The sequence below is a fragment of the Parambassis ranga genome, chromosome 13 (genome assembly GCF_900634625.1).
Source record: "Parambassis ranga chromosome 13, fParRan2.1, whole genome shotgun sequence".
Taxonomy (NCBI): Eukaryota; Metazoa; Chordata; class Actinopteri; family Ambassidae; genus Parambassis; species Parambassis ranga.
The window spans coordinates 10,261,432-10,277,262 of record NC_041033.1 but is presented as its reverse complement, the minus strand read 5'-3'; the positions used below and the strand labels follow the sequence as shown (position 1 = coordinate 10,277,262).

Genomic DNA, 15,831 nt, shown 5'->3' with positions numbered 1-15,831 from the left:
TCACCACTAAGAATAAAAAAGCAAATGCGGGTTTACCAAAAAAAAATAGCTTAAAATGATAGGGAAAACCCATATTTATTGCAGAGCGAGTTTTTTCAAGTGCATTCTTTTCATTTAATTTCATCAACAGTGAAGAGAAATGGTAAAGTTGCAGTAATACAGTCATATGGTGCTGTAGATCCTGATGTCCTAGGTGGCTCCTAACAAAAAGCTAAAGACATCCTGCCTGTACGACACGTTTCACTGTGCTGGTTCATACATATAATGTTCATCATGGTTTTTAGACTGCTGACGGGAAAATGTGTCCATTATCATGGCCTCTGTCTGTGTGTGTGTGTGTCACTTCATGATTCAGTTAGTTAGGTTCCCTCAAGTCGCATTCTGGGGCCCTGCTGTCCATGACGCACACATAAGTAAAAGGGTGATATTTTAGCCTTCAGATTCCAGAATGAACTCTATGAAGAGCCAGTGACTCTGCAGTATGTTAATCATTTTACATGGGGTAAAGATTTAGCCTAGGGACATGACTAAAAAGTTGAAGGAAAGATGGAAGGAGAAAGGTGCAGAAAACCGGTGGTAACATGCAATATTTGTAAGATATAATAAAAGAAAAGAAGTGGCAATATGATGAAAGGGAGGTAAACAAAAAAAGGTAATAAGTGAATGGGTGTAGGAGACAAAACAGAACGGGAAGAGAATAAATGAGGGGGAACAAATGGCTTAGATTCAGGAAAGGAAAAAGACAAGTGTGCCAAAAAAGGCAAAGAGGAAGAGTGGATAGAGAAGCATGGAGGAGAATCAAAGAAGATGGGGAAGAAAAGAAAGAGGGCAGAGAAGAGGAGAAACTGAGAAACAGCACATGGGGAGAATATGGCAGGAAAGGGAGAGGAGATGAAGAGGAGGTGGGGTGGTGATGAGTCATCACCAGGCTATCAGCCCTGGTGGGCTGGGTTGCTGTGGGGGTGGCAGTGTGACACATATGGAGGAGCGCACACACTGAGGGGTTGCTGGCCGTCACGCCGCTTCTATGTCTCCTCCTGCTGTGGAGGCGGGTGGAAGACAATAAAGGGATGCCACTGGGATATACAGTTGCACGCACACAGCCCTTTTCTTCCACACACACACATGCACATAATGATGATGACTGGGCAAGAGGCCTTATTAAGACTCTGTGGATGGATGGATGGTTGTATACAAGGGCATATGGATACGCAGTCAATACATCTGTAGGAGAGAAAAATAACAGAGCAGAAGAAGAGCAGAGCTGCACATCTCACGCTGTCTGCATCTGCACCTTCCTCCATCATTCATACTTTATTAGACCGTGCATATGCAGAGGCGGATGTATAAAAGGAGAAGCGAGGCAGACATACAAAAATCATGGGCCTGACATTACTGCAGTGTTCCTCTTAGTGACATGGACAGACAGCTTCCAGAGCGCAGACCATGTCTTTGATGCAGGTTTTGGCTTTACTGTAATGTAGTGGCACCATTTTTTTAAGCAGTGTGTTTCATGCAAGACAGGTGTCAGGTCATTTACATAACTTCAAACAATGCACAGTACAGTGCACGTGGAGTACATGCTCTTAGTCTAATCATACACTAGAAAGAATGGCTGGACATCCTGTAATAAATCACTTCCTCTGTCACATGCAAGCTCTCATCAATAGGAGTCGATTTTATGTTGCCATGCCAACAGATTGGGGGATTCCTAATTCTGATCTAGGCCACGGCGCACGCATACACTGCACAAAAGCACACTCATAAACACTTTTTATCATAGTAAAAAAGTGTGTGGTCTAATGGTGTTTCTCTTCCAATAATAGCTGTAGTTTTACAGTTTGTGTGTGTGTGTGTGTCACAGAAATAATGTGTGAATGAGAGCAGATACACATTTAATCAGGTCAATGATTCTTCAAACCTATTTTAGTATCAACACAACCATTCAAAGCTGCAGGCATCACCACACTCAGGCAGTGACACAAGTTGAAACACACACACACACACACAGTGAAAAAAAATACCGTACACAGATCCATGGAATTCAAAAACCTTTGTAGGAATCTTTGTATTTAATTTTTAAACTCTACATACATTCATACATCTCTCAAACAGAGGAGCAGACAGTACGTGTGAGTGTAAATCTTTGTGGTGTGTGTGTGTGTGTGAGTGAGGGAGAGAGACAGGGAGGGGGGATGCAGGTTAGATTGAGGGTTCCAGCTGCCTTCTGCACACCTGCATATTTACTATGTGCTTACAAAATGTAAGGGAGACACATAATGAGGGACAGAGGGACAACACAGGCAGGGAGTTACAAACTGTCAGTGGGGTATAAGTAAAAGGTGTGTGTGTGTGTACCATTAAGGTTTGTATCAGGATGTTAAAAGATATTTTGAAGTCCATTAATCGTATTTTCAGGTTAGTGTGTAAACATTTTTACATGAAAATATATTTTTGTTATGACAATCTGCATAGACCAATTAGAAATCTTTGATAACCATTGAACGAACAAGAAAAAAATTACATTTACCGCCCTTTTTTGATTAAACTAAACATTAGTTCACTGATTTGTAAAAGCTTCTGGTGAGTGGGTGTGTATGTCATTGTGAATTCATATACTGTATATGTTTGTGTTCATGCATTATTCATGTGACTGAGTTGGTGAAGTATGAGTTTGTCTTTGTGCCTGAATGCTTACATACATGTGCCAGTTGGCATGCCCGCATATGCATCTATCATGTACAAACACAATAACATACATGTAATTGTGTTTATCAGCCTTTCATATATCCCTGCATTGCTGTTTGTATGAACATGTATGTGTGTGTGTATGTCTGTGTTAGTCGCTGTCTTCTCTCTCATGGCCCTCATCCAGGCAGCTCTCATCAATTTTCTCCAGGCTCTCTGCACGCTGGATGCTGAGCTCAGATAGTGGGATGCTGGGTAATGTAGTCTGTTCGGGGTACAGCCAGGGCTTGAAACCAGGGTTATGCTTTTGCTTCCACTCAAAATACTTCAAACAGGCTTTGTTGATCTTTCTCATTGCCTAAAAAATGCAGAAAAAGTAAACAACAAAAGATGAATAAAATGCAATCAGTTCTTGCCAATATCAATAGACAGATACTGAGATCAGACAAAATGCAGTAGGAGAGGAAGATAAGGTAAATTGTGAGCAAGTTGAGAGAGATGAAACATGGGAATAGAAGCTACGGAGGACATCCTGTACATTACAGGTATTACAACCACCTCTCCCAGGTTGAAGGCAGGATGATGCTGATAACACACTTTCTGTGTTTTCAGACAATTCTGCAGATCAGGCACATGTATTGGCTATGTAAGTGTATAAATGCATGAGAAGACCATGTTGGAGAATAAATTAACTTGGTTTACTCAAAATGACTCTATTCTACCAATGAGCAGTCACCCCTCACAGTATAAGACCGAGGACCTAATATATTTGTTTCTGTATTTATTCTGTTGATATCTTGAGCACGGTTATTTTCAGTGGGATCTGTGCATCTCACCGAGCTTCTATTTTCTGACATGATCATCAAGGGACTCCTCCGTCCCAGGGTATTCTCTAGAGAATCTCTGCCCTATATCAACAAATGTTGATCTAACAAACAAATACAATATACAGCTCGCTTCTGGAATTTGTAGAAGAGCACACAGCAAACTCCATGCAACCTAACGAAACACTCACAGGATGTGTGTGTTAATGTGCACATGACTTACGCGAGGAGCGAGGAAGTGGGAAGACTTGTTGACAACCCACTTGGGTAATGAACCTGTAATGAGAAACACAGTGAACAGGATAAATTTGTGACACTGACAGAATCTAAGTGACAGACAGTAAGATGAGGATGGAGAAGACGTGCATGAGGAATTTAAATTACATGTCATGTCACCAGCTTCAAAGTGTAGTTTCATAGTATTTACACAAACATCATTTAAGAGGCCAACACTGAAGGAAGTGAATCAAAGGGATAAGAGGAAAAAATTAATGAATAGAAAAGGAGAGAAAAGAGGAAGACAGACTGTCCTTCATATGGTTACCGTGGTGACCTACTTGACATAAAGGCAGGGGAATGAATAATTCATACAACTTTGAGCATGCATTAGGCACCTATGTAAGAGTGCATCAGTGTCTGTTCTGAAAGCAGTGTTTCAGTGTGTCCTCGATAGCCTATATAGTGTGTGTGTGTGTGTGTGTGTGCTTGCTTACCTCGAGGATCAACCTGGGCCATGTAAGTTAGGATGCAGTCATTAGGGCCCTGGTTCTGGACCATGTACCCAGTCTGGATGGAAACAGCACGTACCATATCCTTTTTGGGAGGGTATTTCTAAAGAGATAATGGACATACAAACTCCCACAGTAAACCTACTACATCAATGAATACAGAACATATTATGCACAAGCAGAAATTCTCTTCTAACATAAACGTTATGTATCCACACTAGCTTTTATTGACCACCTATCAAACTGACTGCAGGCTGTTTGTGTATTAAGCTGCCAGTCAAACAGATTTTCTGCTTCACAGTCATATATTTGATGTAAATTCAGTCCACTCTACCCTGCAGTAAAGGCCAGATATAGCCCATGATTTCACTGCTAGATGCTTTGACCATATCAAAGATTATTATTCATGAAAAGGGGGATGTACAGTGCTAGTTAGCCTGCACAAATTGGGACAGGCACACTGCAGAGCACTTCACAAGCACGCAGAGCAGCAGTGAACTAAGAAACATTTTCAAAGGAGAACTTCAGATTTCTGCTTTTATCTTTTTCAACTATTTGACTCACATTTTTTGGGACTGCACTCTTCTACAAAAAGGTTCCACTGTAGGAATTGTGGCTGACAGTACAATGACATCTTTTATAAATCATGTGCAGGTTTCTGGGAAATCAGATTTGAGATAATATTTGAAGCATTAGTCCCCTATATTCTTGGAACACCAATCACACTAGGAAGGATTCTACATCCATTAAAACAAATAATACAAATAATACAAAAATGTCATCCCATTGAACTGGCGCGACATGCCATGTCTTAGATCCTTCCATACTGCCATATTGATTATGTATTTATGGCCAGACAGTGTATGCTTAGTGGTTGAAAAGTGTGAAATAATGGACTTGAGGCTGCTACAGCAGTTGCAGTTGTAATTATTTAAGTTAGTTAACCTTCATTTCTTCTTTACTGAACACCTGTATATTGTTTTGGCATAGACGCCATTTATGCATTGGTTCCTATGTTAGGCTGTAATGATATAGCAGCAACTGTTAGCTTAGTAGGTCTCAGAGTAAGGATTGAAGGGTTGCCGTTGCAACATTAAGTAAATGTCTTGTGTGCCTGTAATGTGGGTATCCACCATGACCACATTGACAATGCTACCACATTGCTGGGACAGAACTGTAACCATCTTAGTACTACCATTTGCTAATGGAGGGATAGATAGATGGCAAGTCTGGGGGAACCTAAGGTCCTTAGTCATCCCCTGGGGAAAATGAGTATCTGTGCCAAATTTAATTACTCAATATTAATCCATCTATTATCTGTTGAGACATTTGAGAATGGATCAAACATACTGCTAGATTGGCTGACTTCTATTTTTGGAGCCAAGGGATTGTGCAAAGAGCGTCTGATAGATCCACTAATAGAGTAGTCATTAGAAGCCATTAGTAGTCTTTAGCTGTTGTAATAGTTGTAATAGTACAATAATAATGTACGAGTTAGTCTGCATCCTGGTAGGTATCAGCCGAGACTTGAACCACAGTTACTACACATGGCAGGGGGATCCCACAACGCTGCTTAAAGTCTTTGCAATTGAAAAAAAAATATTCTTATGATAGCAAATAATTTAATATGACCCCTGGTGGTAGATGCATGAACTCGCCCCCCTACTTCAGGCTGTACTCCATAAATCGCTCAGCTTCTACTGATTGACAAGGGTGACCTTGGCTAATCACACACATGCAAACAGTCAGATACACACTCACGGAACACAAACATGCACACACAGTCTATTATGTTCTTAACCACTAATTGATGCAGGAATGCGGAAGGCAAGGCGGAAGTCAAGAGCTAACAGTCACATGAGAGTCCTTATCTTTCTGTAAACATTATAGTAGAGAGCTGAACTGAGAGCGGAGAGGAAAATGGAGAGCAAAGGGAGAAAAGCGATGAAAATACCAGGCAGAAGAAACTGGAAGACCAGCAAGGGAGAGAACAAGAAAGGTATATTTAAATCTGTTATTTATAACCAATTTGCCTAATTTTACTTGGTTCCATTCTCTGTTTTTCTTTCTTTTACATTGTACTACATTAAATCATGTCTATTTACAAAAGCAGTTCATGACTCAGACAATGAAAAAAATTAAAGCAGATTAATAATATGATGCACTGTAACCTTGCAGACAGGCGATAATTACAGGCTTTACAGTTCTTGCCCTGTTCTTCCAGCTGGACAAGAAACACAGAAAGCCAAAGCCAAGAGGTTTCAGGCCTGATTCCAAACTGAAAGTCACTCACATGACTCTCTAATCAGTGTGTTTATTTTACTGGTATTTGGTATTCAAATTGTTCAAGGTTTTAAAAGGGAAGATTGCAAGCTGAAGAGAAACACAAGTGAATCTAATTAGCTCTCACACACTTAAAACTGAAGCAGGCAGTACATCTATCATTCTCTCAGGTAAAAGCATTAAGGGCCAGGAGGGTTTGATGGTGCTCTTTGGAGAGGTGCCAAACCGTCTTTTACTTCCTGGATGGAGTGAATTTGTATGAGGAGAATTTAAATGGCTCATACAAACACAGAGCTTTGTACTGCTGCCTTATAAAGACTTTTCATACAGTGCAGTCCCTTGAGCTGTTAGTTTCACAATGCTACATTAGCATTCCTATGCACCTTTGAACTTACATATAAAGAGGTGAATGAGTGTGTATACTTACAGCATGTTTGACCGAGTAGTTCATGATGATATAATCTTTTCCTATTGGCAGCCAGGAGCGAAGTGTGATGACATCACGGTTACGGAGGGGATTTGGACACTTCCCTGAAAATAAAAAAAAAAAGTGATGGATTTAAACACAGTGGAACAATGTGCACTGTATGTTCCTGCTTCCATTCACTTCCCTAAATGAGTTCCAACATACATGAGTAGTAACCAACATCTGCGTTGACAGTAAGCTTTCCAATGTCAAAGGTCTCGATGACGTTGGAGTCCCACTTTCTTCTGTATTCAATGTCGTGCAGAACGTCGTACATAGTCTCAGCTGACACACCCTTACACACCATCTGACACTGAGAGAATGAGAAAGAGTGTTAGGTACTATTCATGTAGTGAATACCAGGTATGAAGTAGGAAAATCCATTAGTTTATTGATCATCCCATAAATTCAAAGTGCACAAAGTGAGTTTGCTTTTATTTCTGCCAAATACTTCTCCAGAGGGTGAGTGTAAGTGTACATGCACACACAGAGACGGATATGGGAACTGACGTGTAAATGATCAGACATCAGATGGCTGGAGAGTGTCAGTGTCAGAGCAGAGAGAGAGACAATGTGCGGTGTGTACGTGTGACAGAGAGTATTAGCAGACACAGGCCACTGACCATAGATGAGTCATTACTAGACCTGAGCTCTTCAATGGAAAATAACACATTAGTACAGAGCAGACGCACACATCAAATGGTCTGTGATAGTAGTACTGGGGGGATTTTTTTGAGGCTGTACAGGTCACCTACTGTTTGGGGCAAAGCAGTAATGAGATTCATTTGCATCATGCTGCAACGCAGATTCAATGCAACATAGTGTGTATTCTACATTTTTTTTAATGGAGCATTCACAAGCAAATTCAGTTTAGTGCCTGGTAATACATCCATTCTGCATGTTGGTGAAGGAGTGCCACAGCCAATTAATGAAACCATGGGGACTCCTGCACATGTTTGAAGTAGATGGTACTATAGCACACGTAAATAAAAGTCTGCAGCCCTAGAGTACAGCTGTTACTACAGCTACAAATGCCAGGGGGAATTAGGCTTAATAATAACAACTAGGAAAAGGAGCGAGTGAGCCGTGTAAAGGCAAGACAAGCTGACAGAAATAAAAAAATAAAAAAGGACAGAGTCCTTGAAGGATAAGAGACAGAGAAAGCAAAACAGATAGAGACTAAGCAGAGCAAGAGAAGAGGAGCAAATGAGGAAGAAATGGATCGAGATTGTCGGTCCCAGATGGTTTTAACTCCCATTGCAAATCAGTACATAAGGTTTTAAGCTCAATCTGTCCTATCTTCCTTAAATTGTTTCCTCAGGTCCTAATTCAAGAAAATTATCACAGACTTTAAGCTCTCCTCTCTTTAATAACAAGAGCTAGTGAGATCTGAGAGGATCACCTAACAGCACATATCATAGACTAGTAACTCTATTGTATACACACTCACACATATATAAGTATATGAATATGTATACATGTACACACACACACAAACACAGATTGTCCTACGCTGTTTTTGTTTTGTTTTCCTTAACATGCTTAGGCTCATGGCTGTCGCCCACAGTAGGGCATGGGGAAAGGAGAAAAGAGGTCTGGTCTGGGTTGACTGGTTGGTGTTTTAAGGGAAGTCAGGAGATTTCCTATGTCTCTAGAGTTTCTCCTACTGTCCATTTTCTTTTTAAAAAGTCCCTCAAATACTCTCTTTAAGCATAAGATACTAAACAGCTTTCAGATTTAAGCTGGGAGTTCCTGTGAGGACGAAACGACAAATGATAGAAGAGAAAAAAGGAGGATAACAGTGATAAGATAGTGGGAGACCCATATTCGGGATGTTAATTGTCCTGGGATGAGATATCATCATTAATAGTCAATGTCCTATTTTGGTTGGTAACCTACTTGTTAAAAACTTGTTTTATCACTTACGAATCCAACAATATCCGAGCTATATCTGAAAGATATGTGCACTTGTTGCCACACAGAGAGCCACTGTGGTTTAAATCAAGAGAAGGTATACACACAGCTCTTACACACACAACACAGCCTCACAGGGCTTTTACAACAGCCATGCTGTGCCACAAAAGAATTGAAAATGCTAAAATGAAAAGACATCCTCAAACACAGAGCCCTTGCTTATAACAGAGAGTGCAGCAAGCAGGTAAACACGGACTGACAACAAAATGACACAAGAGACAGAATGTATGTGAATAATGTGGTGCAGGTGCATCAGTGCAAACAGCTTTAACATCATCATTATTATCCTAATCAGCCACACAAAGGGGCTAATTTATGATTCCATTAAGGAGGCAGATGTGATTTTGATGTTTATAATATGTAAGGAAATCTGAAAATGTCCTCTTAGACCATGACCAATTCACATGGGAATCAAATGGCTACACCACATGGTAGCAAACAGCTCAGAGGACGTGAGGGCAGCTACAGTCATGTATAAGCCAAATAAAGTTGCATGGTATGTGTGTGGTCAGACCACTGAGCAAAGTGTGAGAACAAAAGCATGCACCAAACTGACTGAAAGGCACTCAATGATCTGGATGCAACATCATCGCAGAGGTAGACCTGAACAAATTACACAGAGGCTCACAGGCACATCACAGCTGCACCAAAACATGTTAAAGTATCTACAGTCTCCATGCTAAGAGATGTGAACAATGACATACGCCTCAATGGTGAAGGCAGAGAACACTGATAGTTACACAAATAATTATGATATATGAAGAACTTTTCCCTGTGAGGGACGGGTGACCTGTCTAGGGTCTACCCTACCTCACCTGTAGATAGCTGGGATAGGCTCCAGCCCCCCGTGACCCTGCACTGCAGGACAACGTGGGTTCGGATGATGGATGGATGGAAGAACTCTTGGGTCAAAGTCTTGCACAAAACAATGGATGGTGGATGGGGTTGCAGCTGCCTTAATGTGTGACTACTGTGTGAAACTTGTGTGTTCCGACATTAATTTGGAGAAAATGTAAAATGCTAGACATGTTAATACAAGGCTTAGGGGACTACTATTTTAAGTGTATGACTTGTACTTGTGAAACTGCAGCTTATTTCTGTGTGTAACTACTTTTAATTTTATTAAGTAATTAATTTAATTAAGTAAAGTTTCCAGAGCTGTGTGTAAGAAATGAAAGCATGGGAAGACATTACAAAGAGGAGCTCATTGGTTGTTTAAATGCAATTATTGATTGTACAGTCATCTGATGCTGCTGTGCCTAAACAAATGGAAAGTCAGTTTATTAAAGACAATAGTATCAGAGTGCATAGCCGACCACAGAGCTGTGTGAGGAGTCTTGTTGATTACATTCTATCCATAGCAGAACTTCACAAACACAAAGAGAACCGAATATGGAGCGATTTGAAAATAAAGTGCACACTAACTATGAGCCTTGTTTGATGTACTTGAGAAGAAATCACAGCTACTGAGTACCAAAAGTATTACTAGGGTGTCATATTTGATATCTGCACGCACAAACTGACTGGCAAAGGGATTTGTGTGTCAGAAAAGTCTAAAAAATAGAGAATGGAGGCCTCGTATCTACTGAAACAGGAGGAGGAGGAAGAAGAAAAGGGGAATACAAAACCGAAAGAAGAGAGCTGTAGGGAGCAGAGGACATTCAGCTAAGTACATGTGTGTGTAATTCTATTACATACTAATTCAGTGAACTCAGATGTAGCAAGGAGATGAGCACAGAGAGAGGCGGGTTTAAGTAGAGTTCAGCACGATAAAACAGAGGGAGACAATCAGATGGACAAAATAGATACACTAAACAATAGGTGTTTGTGTGGAGTCTCTTTATGCCTGTCCACGCCGCACCCATCAGCCCACTCACAATACCCAGTGACCTCTGACCCCTGCACATCCAACCTACTCCACCTACTCTCTGCCTTGTTCCCCTGTCTCACCCACTCTTGTTCTCTCCCTGCCACTCTCTTCTTTCCCTCCCTCCCCTCTGCCAACCTGTCAGCTCCCATCATTTACTCCTCTGGGTGCTGATACATGATTGTGGAAGACAATCCTAAAAAAAAAACAAAAAAAAAACAGAGAGGGGCTGCGTGTGTGATTCAGAGCCGGGCTTCCCTCTGTGTCAGCATGAGAGAAAGCATTTTTGTGTGTGTGTGTCAGTGATGGGTGGGGGTCCAAACTATTACAGTAAACAACCCCACCTACAGTACATATTCATACACATATGTGTGGAGTCAAATGATATCATGATGGTGATGATAAAGTGATCACAGCTGTGATACAAATGTCATCATTGATTAATATGGAAGAGGCCATGATTACAATCATAATGAGGCTGATGATAATTACACCACTAATGATAATGATGATTGCCAGCCTGTGCTTCCTATCACTTGATTTGAAATACATTTTCTTTTGTGTTTTTTAATCCATAGGGGAAAAGCAGACAGTTCAACTAACTGATGATGAGGAAAGTTTGAAGTCAACAACTTTGGATGTTGCAGGTAAGCATTGTAATGTGTAGTCATCTGCCCCCTCAGTCTCAGAGGAGGAAGAACTCAACTGCTGAATTCCAATAAAGGGCCTGGAAGATGCCTGCCTTGGAATTCCAAACACCATCACCACACAGGAATTCATTTGTAAGCCTCATGGCGTGATCTTGACAGGGCGATAAATAACAAGTTGATTGGCCACTGTTCTTCACCTACCTCCAACCAGAAGGGAAAGAACCAAAAACAAAACAGTGGAAATACCCACAGCATGCCAAGATAAACAGATCTGCAAGAAAGGTTATGACCACAGACATCCAAAGAGAGCGCTGCATGAGGTCTGCCCTGCAAAAAAGGGCCACGCATACAGAGGCTGAGTACGCTGATCTGCTGAGACAGCTGCAGCAGAAAATCAAGAAGATTTGGCGTGGGAAGGTGAGAAGCTTTCACCAGGACAACGCTCCAGCTCACCAGTCTGCACCGTGGTTATGGCTGAAATCCAGGAATGTGGATTCAAAGTTGTCAAACACCTGCTCTTTTCACCTGATTTGGAACCATCAGACTACTACCTCTTCCGAGAAGTGTGTAAGTGTAGGAGGGGACACTGTAGAAAAATAAATGTGCTATGTTTTCTAAAACTGACTCCTGGCATCATTATCGGTATATACAGGAAGAGTGAGCGGTTGAGCAGAAAAAAAGGGAAGATAAACAACAATGCACAAAGGAGAATTTAGTTCTGTTAAGTGTCATATTTACATAAAGATAAAGGAACAGTTGTAGATTGAAGCCCTACCCAAACTGCAAATTTGTATATGTGCCCTTTTTACCATTTGCAGTCTGCAGCTGCCACCTGTCCTGTAACAACACATACACAGACACTAGCCGGCTTACAGGTATAAAAAAGACAGACACATCTGGGAAAGCCCTCTGCTTTTGTGGCCCCTGCACATGAAGATAAACCCCCTGCGCACACAGACACACACCCATGCACACACACAGCTTATTTTAACTAAAGTAAACACCTGCTGACTCGCTTATGCTCTTCAGACCCGGATACAGAAACAGGAAAGTACACACATGTGTACACAGAGGAGACTGGCAGGAAAATATCTTGCACAGTAACTAACAGTAATCTGATTTTTATCTCAAAGCAAACTGTGTGAACCAAAAAAAAATAAAATAAATGTAGCTGCTTGGGAGCAAAATCGATGCTAAAGAGAAAGAGATGACACTGAGCCGGTTAAGTACTAATTAAACTTCAGGTTTCCAGCCAACTTCTGAGGCTGTAAGAGGAGATTGTGCCATTGACTGAGCAAGCTGCAAGGGTAAGTGTAATACAACATTGTCTTATTGATCAATGTAACAAGTTCCCAAAGATTTGAAGGTGACCTTATTTATCTTGATGCGTGCAAACTATTTTGTAGACGTTCTTATCCACAGAGTACGAAAAGATGGAAAAGCCCTCAGTGATGTCATCCAGGGGGTTTTGAAGCTCAGTGCGGGAGGCTTGGGAGGCCGTCATCACGGCAGCGCTGCCTAAGTGTGAGCTAATCCAAATACAAGCACGAGTGGAGCTTAAGTAGAAGGGCAGTCATCATGAATGGGGAAATTATCAATAGAGACTCTGTTTGGTGCCAGGCTGTAAACATGTTGATTTCTGATATAAAGCAAAGCATTAACATGGAAATGAGTGGACAGCCAGTTTCAGCCGACCATTTGAGAAACTGCAGCCTCTTGGTTTTTTCCCCTTGTGTCCAAATGCAGTACACTAACAAAAGAATGATTAATGACTACGGTCGGACAGAACACATTAGACTGTATGTATGCAGCAGTGGCATCACTGTCCTTAAACAATTGATTCCCAAGACTAACACTGAACCCTGGAGGCAAACAGCCACAACTGCTGTAGATAACAAAGTTTACTCACTGCGTACTTTCACATGACGGACACATTATCTTATCTAAACAACTTATCAGGAGGCACTACTAGATTTTTCCACTTGCTGTACCCTGTGTGTGTGTCTGTCAAGTCCCCAATTAAAGCAGCAATGCTGAACACTGCCCTGTGTGTTACAGATGACAAGCTGCATGCAAATGTCACTTTACAGGCTAAGCTGGCAGAGTATACTTAAAAACCACATTACATGCTTTTGCACAGAGGCTTGAAAATGGTTTCACCTGATGATGTGTCCCCCCTGAGATTTCACTCAGCTCTCATTTCTCTTAATCATGGGGGATTTGGTTTTTCGCTTCACATCCTACAAATGGTACGCATCAGAAACAGGATGTGTTAACTAAAAGTTTCCTGCGGTAAAGTTACATTACGCTGGGATACTTTTGTTTTTTATGCTTACTAAGGTGCATCTGTATCATCAGATTTCAGAGTGCAGGGGAAACCTTTAAGGAGCATGCAGGAAGCTGCAGCAATTCCAGCATGTCAGCAGTTTAACTCATATGGGAATACAGAGAGAACACTTTACACAGGATTATACAGCAGGCTGATATTTAACACGGCCACTTCTTTCTATTAAGCTTGGTGCACAGTACTGCGCACTATTTGAATACTTTCTTGTCTCACCTTTATTTTGTGGATGGACTTCCCTTCATCCAGAGCCTGGGTCCACACCTTGATGGTCCCCTTGTGATAGGTCATAATCCAGCCCTCTTCGCACAGACACTCCGACTTGAAGCCGGCAAACGCCCGGTCGTCCGGTATGGTCACAGACTGCCCAGACATGGCTTGTTACCGTGTGGAGATGCAGGGAGAGCGGTGCTGGGGATGGTGCTGGTGCTGGTGGGGAGGGGGACTCCTGGTGAACCCGGTCAGCGACGGTCAGCCGGGTGTCTGTCTGTATTTGCTCCTGTACTGTGGGGATAACTTGTCTAATTTAATTTTCTTCTTGCAGCAAGCTTCTGTCGGCTGCACCGCGTCTTGTGATGCAGTGTGTGTGTGTGTGTGTGTGTCTGTGTTGCGCGTTCAGGGAGGTCCAACAACCGCAATCTACCCTGCACAAAGTAAAGAGATGTAAACACAGGTGAGCGAGCACAAAAAAGAAGTGTCCAAACAGAAGACAGGCAAACCAAAGGTGTCTTACAGCAGCGGCTGAATAAGTTTCAGTGTGTTCCAGCAGTCCTCAGGAACAGGAGCCGCTCTCCACACAAACCATATGTTTGGTGTTTCCGCCTGTCAGTCTCTGTTTCTGCCTCTTCTTCTCTGCCTGCAGCTTCTCTGCCTTTTCCTTCTCGGTGTTTCGCTCCTTCTCTTACAGCTGTGTTCCTCTGTGAGCTTCTAATCATGGGCAGAAGGTCTCCATCGCTGCGCCGCGGCTGTGGCAGGTGGTGGAGGAGATGCAGTGAGGAATAAGAGGAAGAGGAGGAGGAGGAGGAGGTGGAGAAATCAGGCTGCACCGGCAGGCGACGCAGCGACAGCTCCAGTGGAAGCGCCTCCCTGTGCTGCCTTCAGGCGCAACTCGTAAAGTTCGGAGTCTGGCTCATACACCTGTTAGAATACTTTGTGTAACGTATATTTATTCGGGTATATTCAGAACGTTTCTAAATTGCTTGTACCTTTGTCTAATTGAGAACTTCACTATGAAAGCTGTACAGAGTTTGGCCAGCTTTATATAATCATATCATATATAATCATATAGTTATTCATCTAAAATAGGCAACAATCTTACATAATAAAGTCAGCAACATGTTGGAACTGAGTGTTTTTAAATGTGGCATTGCTACTTTTACAGAAGGTTAAAATACAATAACGACAAAAAATATTAGTCACATGCAGACAGAAACTATGTCAACTACAGTATAAAGTGTGTTTTAGGGTTAGATTGGACCAAACCTCTGAAGTTAATTTATATAAAATCTGAATGTATTTGGAATAATTATCAAAAAATATTTAATGATTAATCTCCTCTAATTTTGTTTTCAATGTATATATACAATGTATGTATGTAAATATAATATTTTCTTTTTAATAATCTGCATCGACCTGTATGGTGTCAGCCTGCATGTGGAGACCAGGCTGTGTATCCAGTAAACTGTAAATACTGGATGTTTATTCACATTTCCAACTGTTCTTAAACGCAATCTGAGCGCGCACATGTTGGAACAGCAGTAAGTTGTTCACGGAGCAGCGGGGGCGCGCATGGGCTCCTGTTGGCTGACGTGTTAAAGGTTTCCTTTGTTCCTGCTTACTTGTGAAATCAGTCAGCTGAGAGTTAAACAAAGTTACATACTCAAACACGGAAAACCATCAAATCCTATAAATTAAAACAGTATTCCTGCCTGTGCTACAGTTTCCTTCAGACTGGTGCTTGTGACATTTTCTCTTTCAGATGGAGCTATAAGCTCATTTAAGCCTCCT

The 15,831-nt window shown here is 41.6% G+C and overlaps 1 protein-coding gene and 1 long non-coding RNA gene across 2 annotated transcripts; one reads left to right on the top strand and one right to left on the bottom strand.

Annotated features, from left to right (window-relative positions):
- Positions 1–409: 409 nt before the first annotated feature.
- On the top strand, positions 410–2,413 carry LOC114444751 (uncharacterized). Its single transcript, XR_003671587.1, has 3 exons — positions 410–421; positions 1,841–1,849; positions 2,343–2,413. It is a non-coding gene; the product is annotated as an uncharacterized LOC114444751 (long non-coding RNA).
- Positions 2,039–14,850, bottom strand: stard10 (StAR related lipid transfer domain containing 10). The gene is made up of 7 exons (XM_028419532.1): positions 14,558–14,850; positions 14,041–14,468; positions 7,155–7,302; positions 6,951–7,054; positions 4,226–4,343; positions 3,736–3,788; positions 2,039–3,046 (listed from the first exon to the last, which is right to left on the bottom strand). The coding sequence occupies exons 2-7, from the start codon at positions 14,197–14,199 to the stop codon at positions 2,840–2,842; spliced, it is 789 nt and encodes a 262-aa protein (XP_028275333.1). The 5' UTR covers positions 14,200–14,468; positions 14,558–14,850; the 3' UTR covers positions 2,039–2,839.
- Positions 14,851–15,831: the final 981 nt, after the last annotated feature.

What these genes read in the sequence shown, in the direction of transcription:
- stard10 (XM_028419532.1), bottom strand. Translation starts at nt 14,199, where the DNA reads ATGTCTGGGCAGTCTGTGACCATACCGGACGACCGGGCGTTTGCCGGC. An exon ending in AGATGTTGGTTACTACTCAT is followed by an intron (nt 7,055 to 7,154) that starts GTATGTTGGAAC and finishes TTTTATTTTCAG; the next exon opens with GGAAGTGTCCAAATCCCCTC. An exon ending in GGCCCAGGTTGATCCTCGAG is followed by an intron (nt 3,789 to 4,225) that starts GTAAGCAAGCAC and finishes TTCTCATTACAG; the next exon opens with GTTCATTACCCAAGTGGGTT.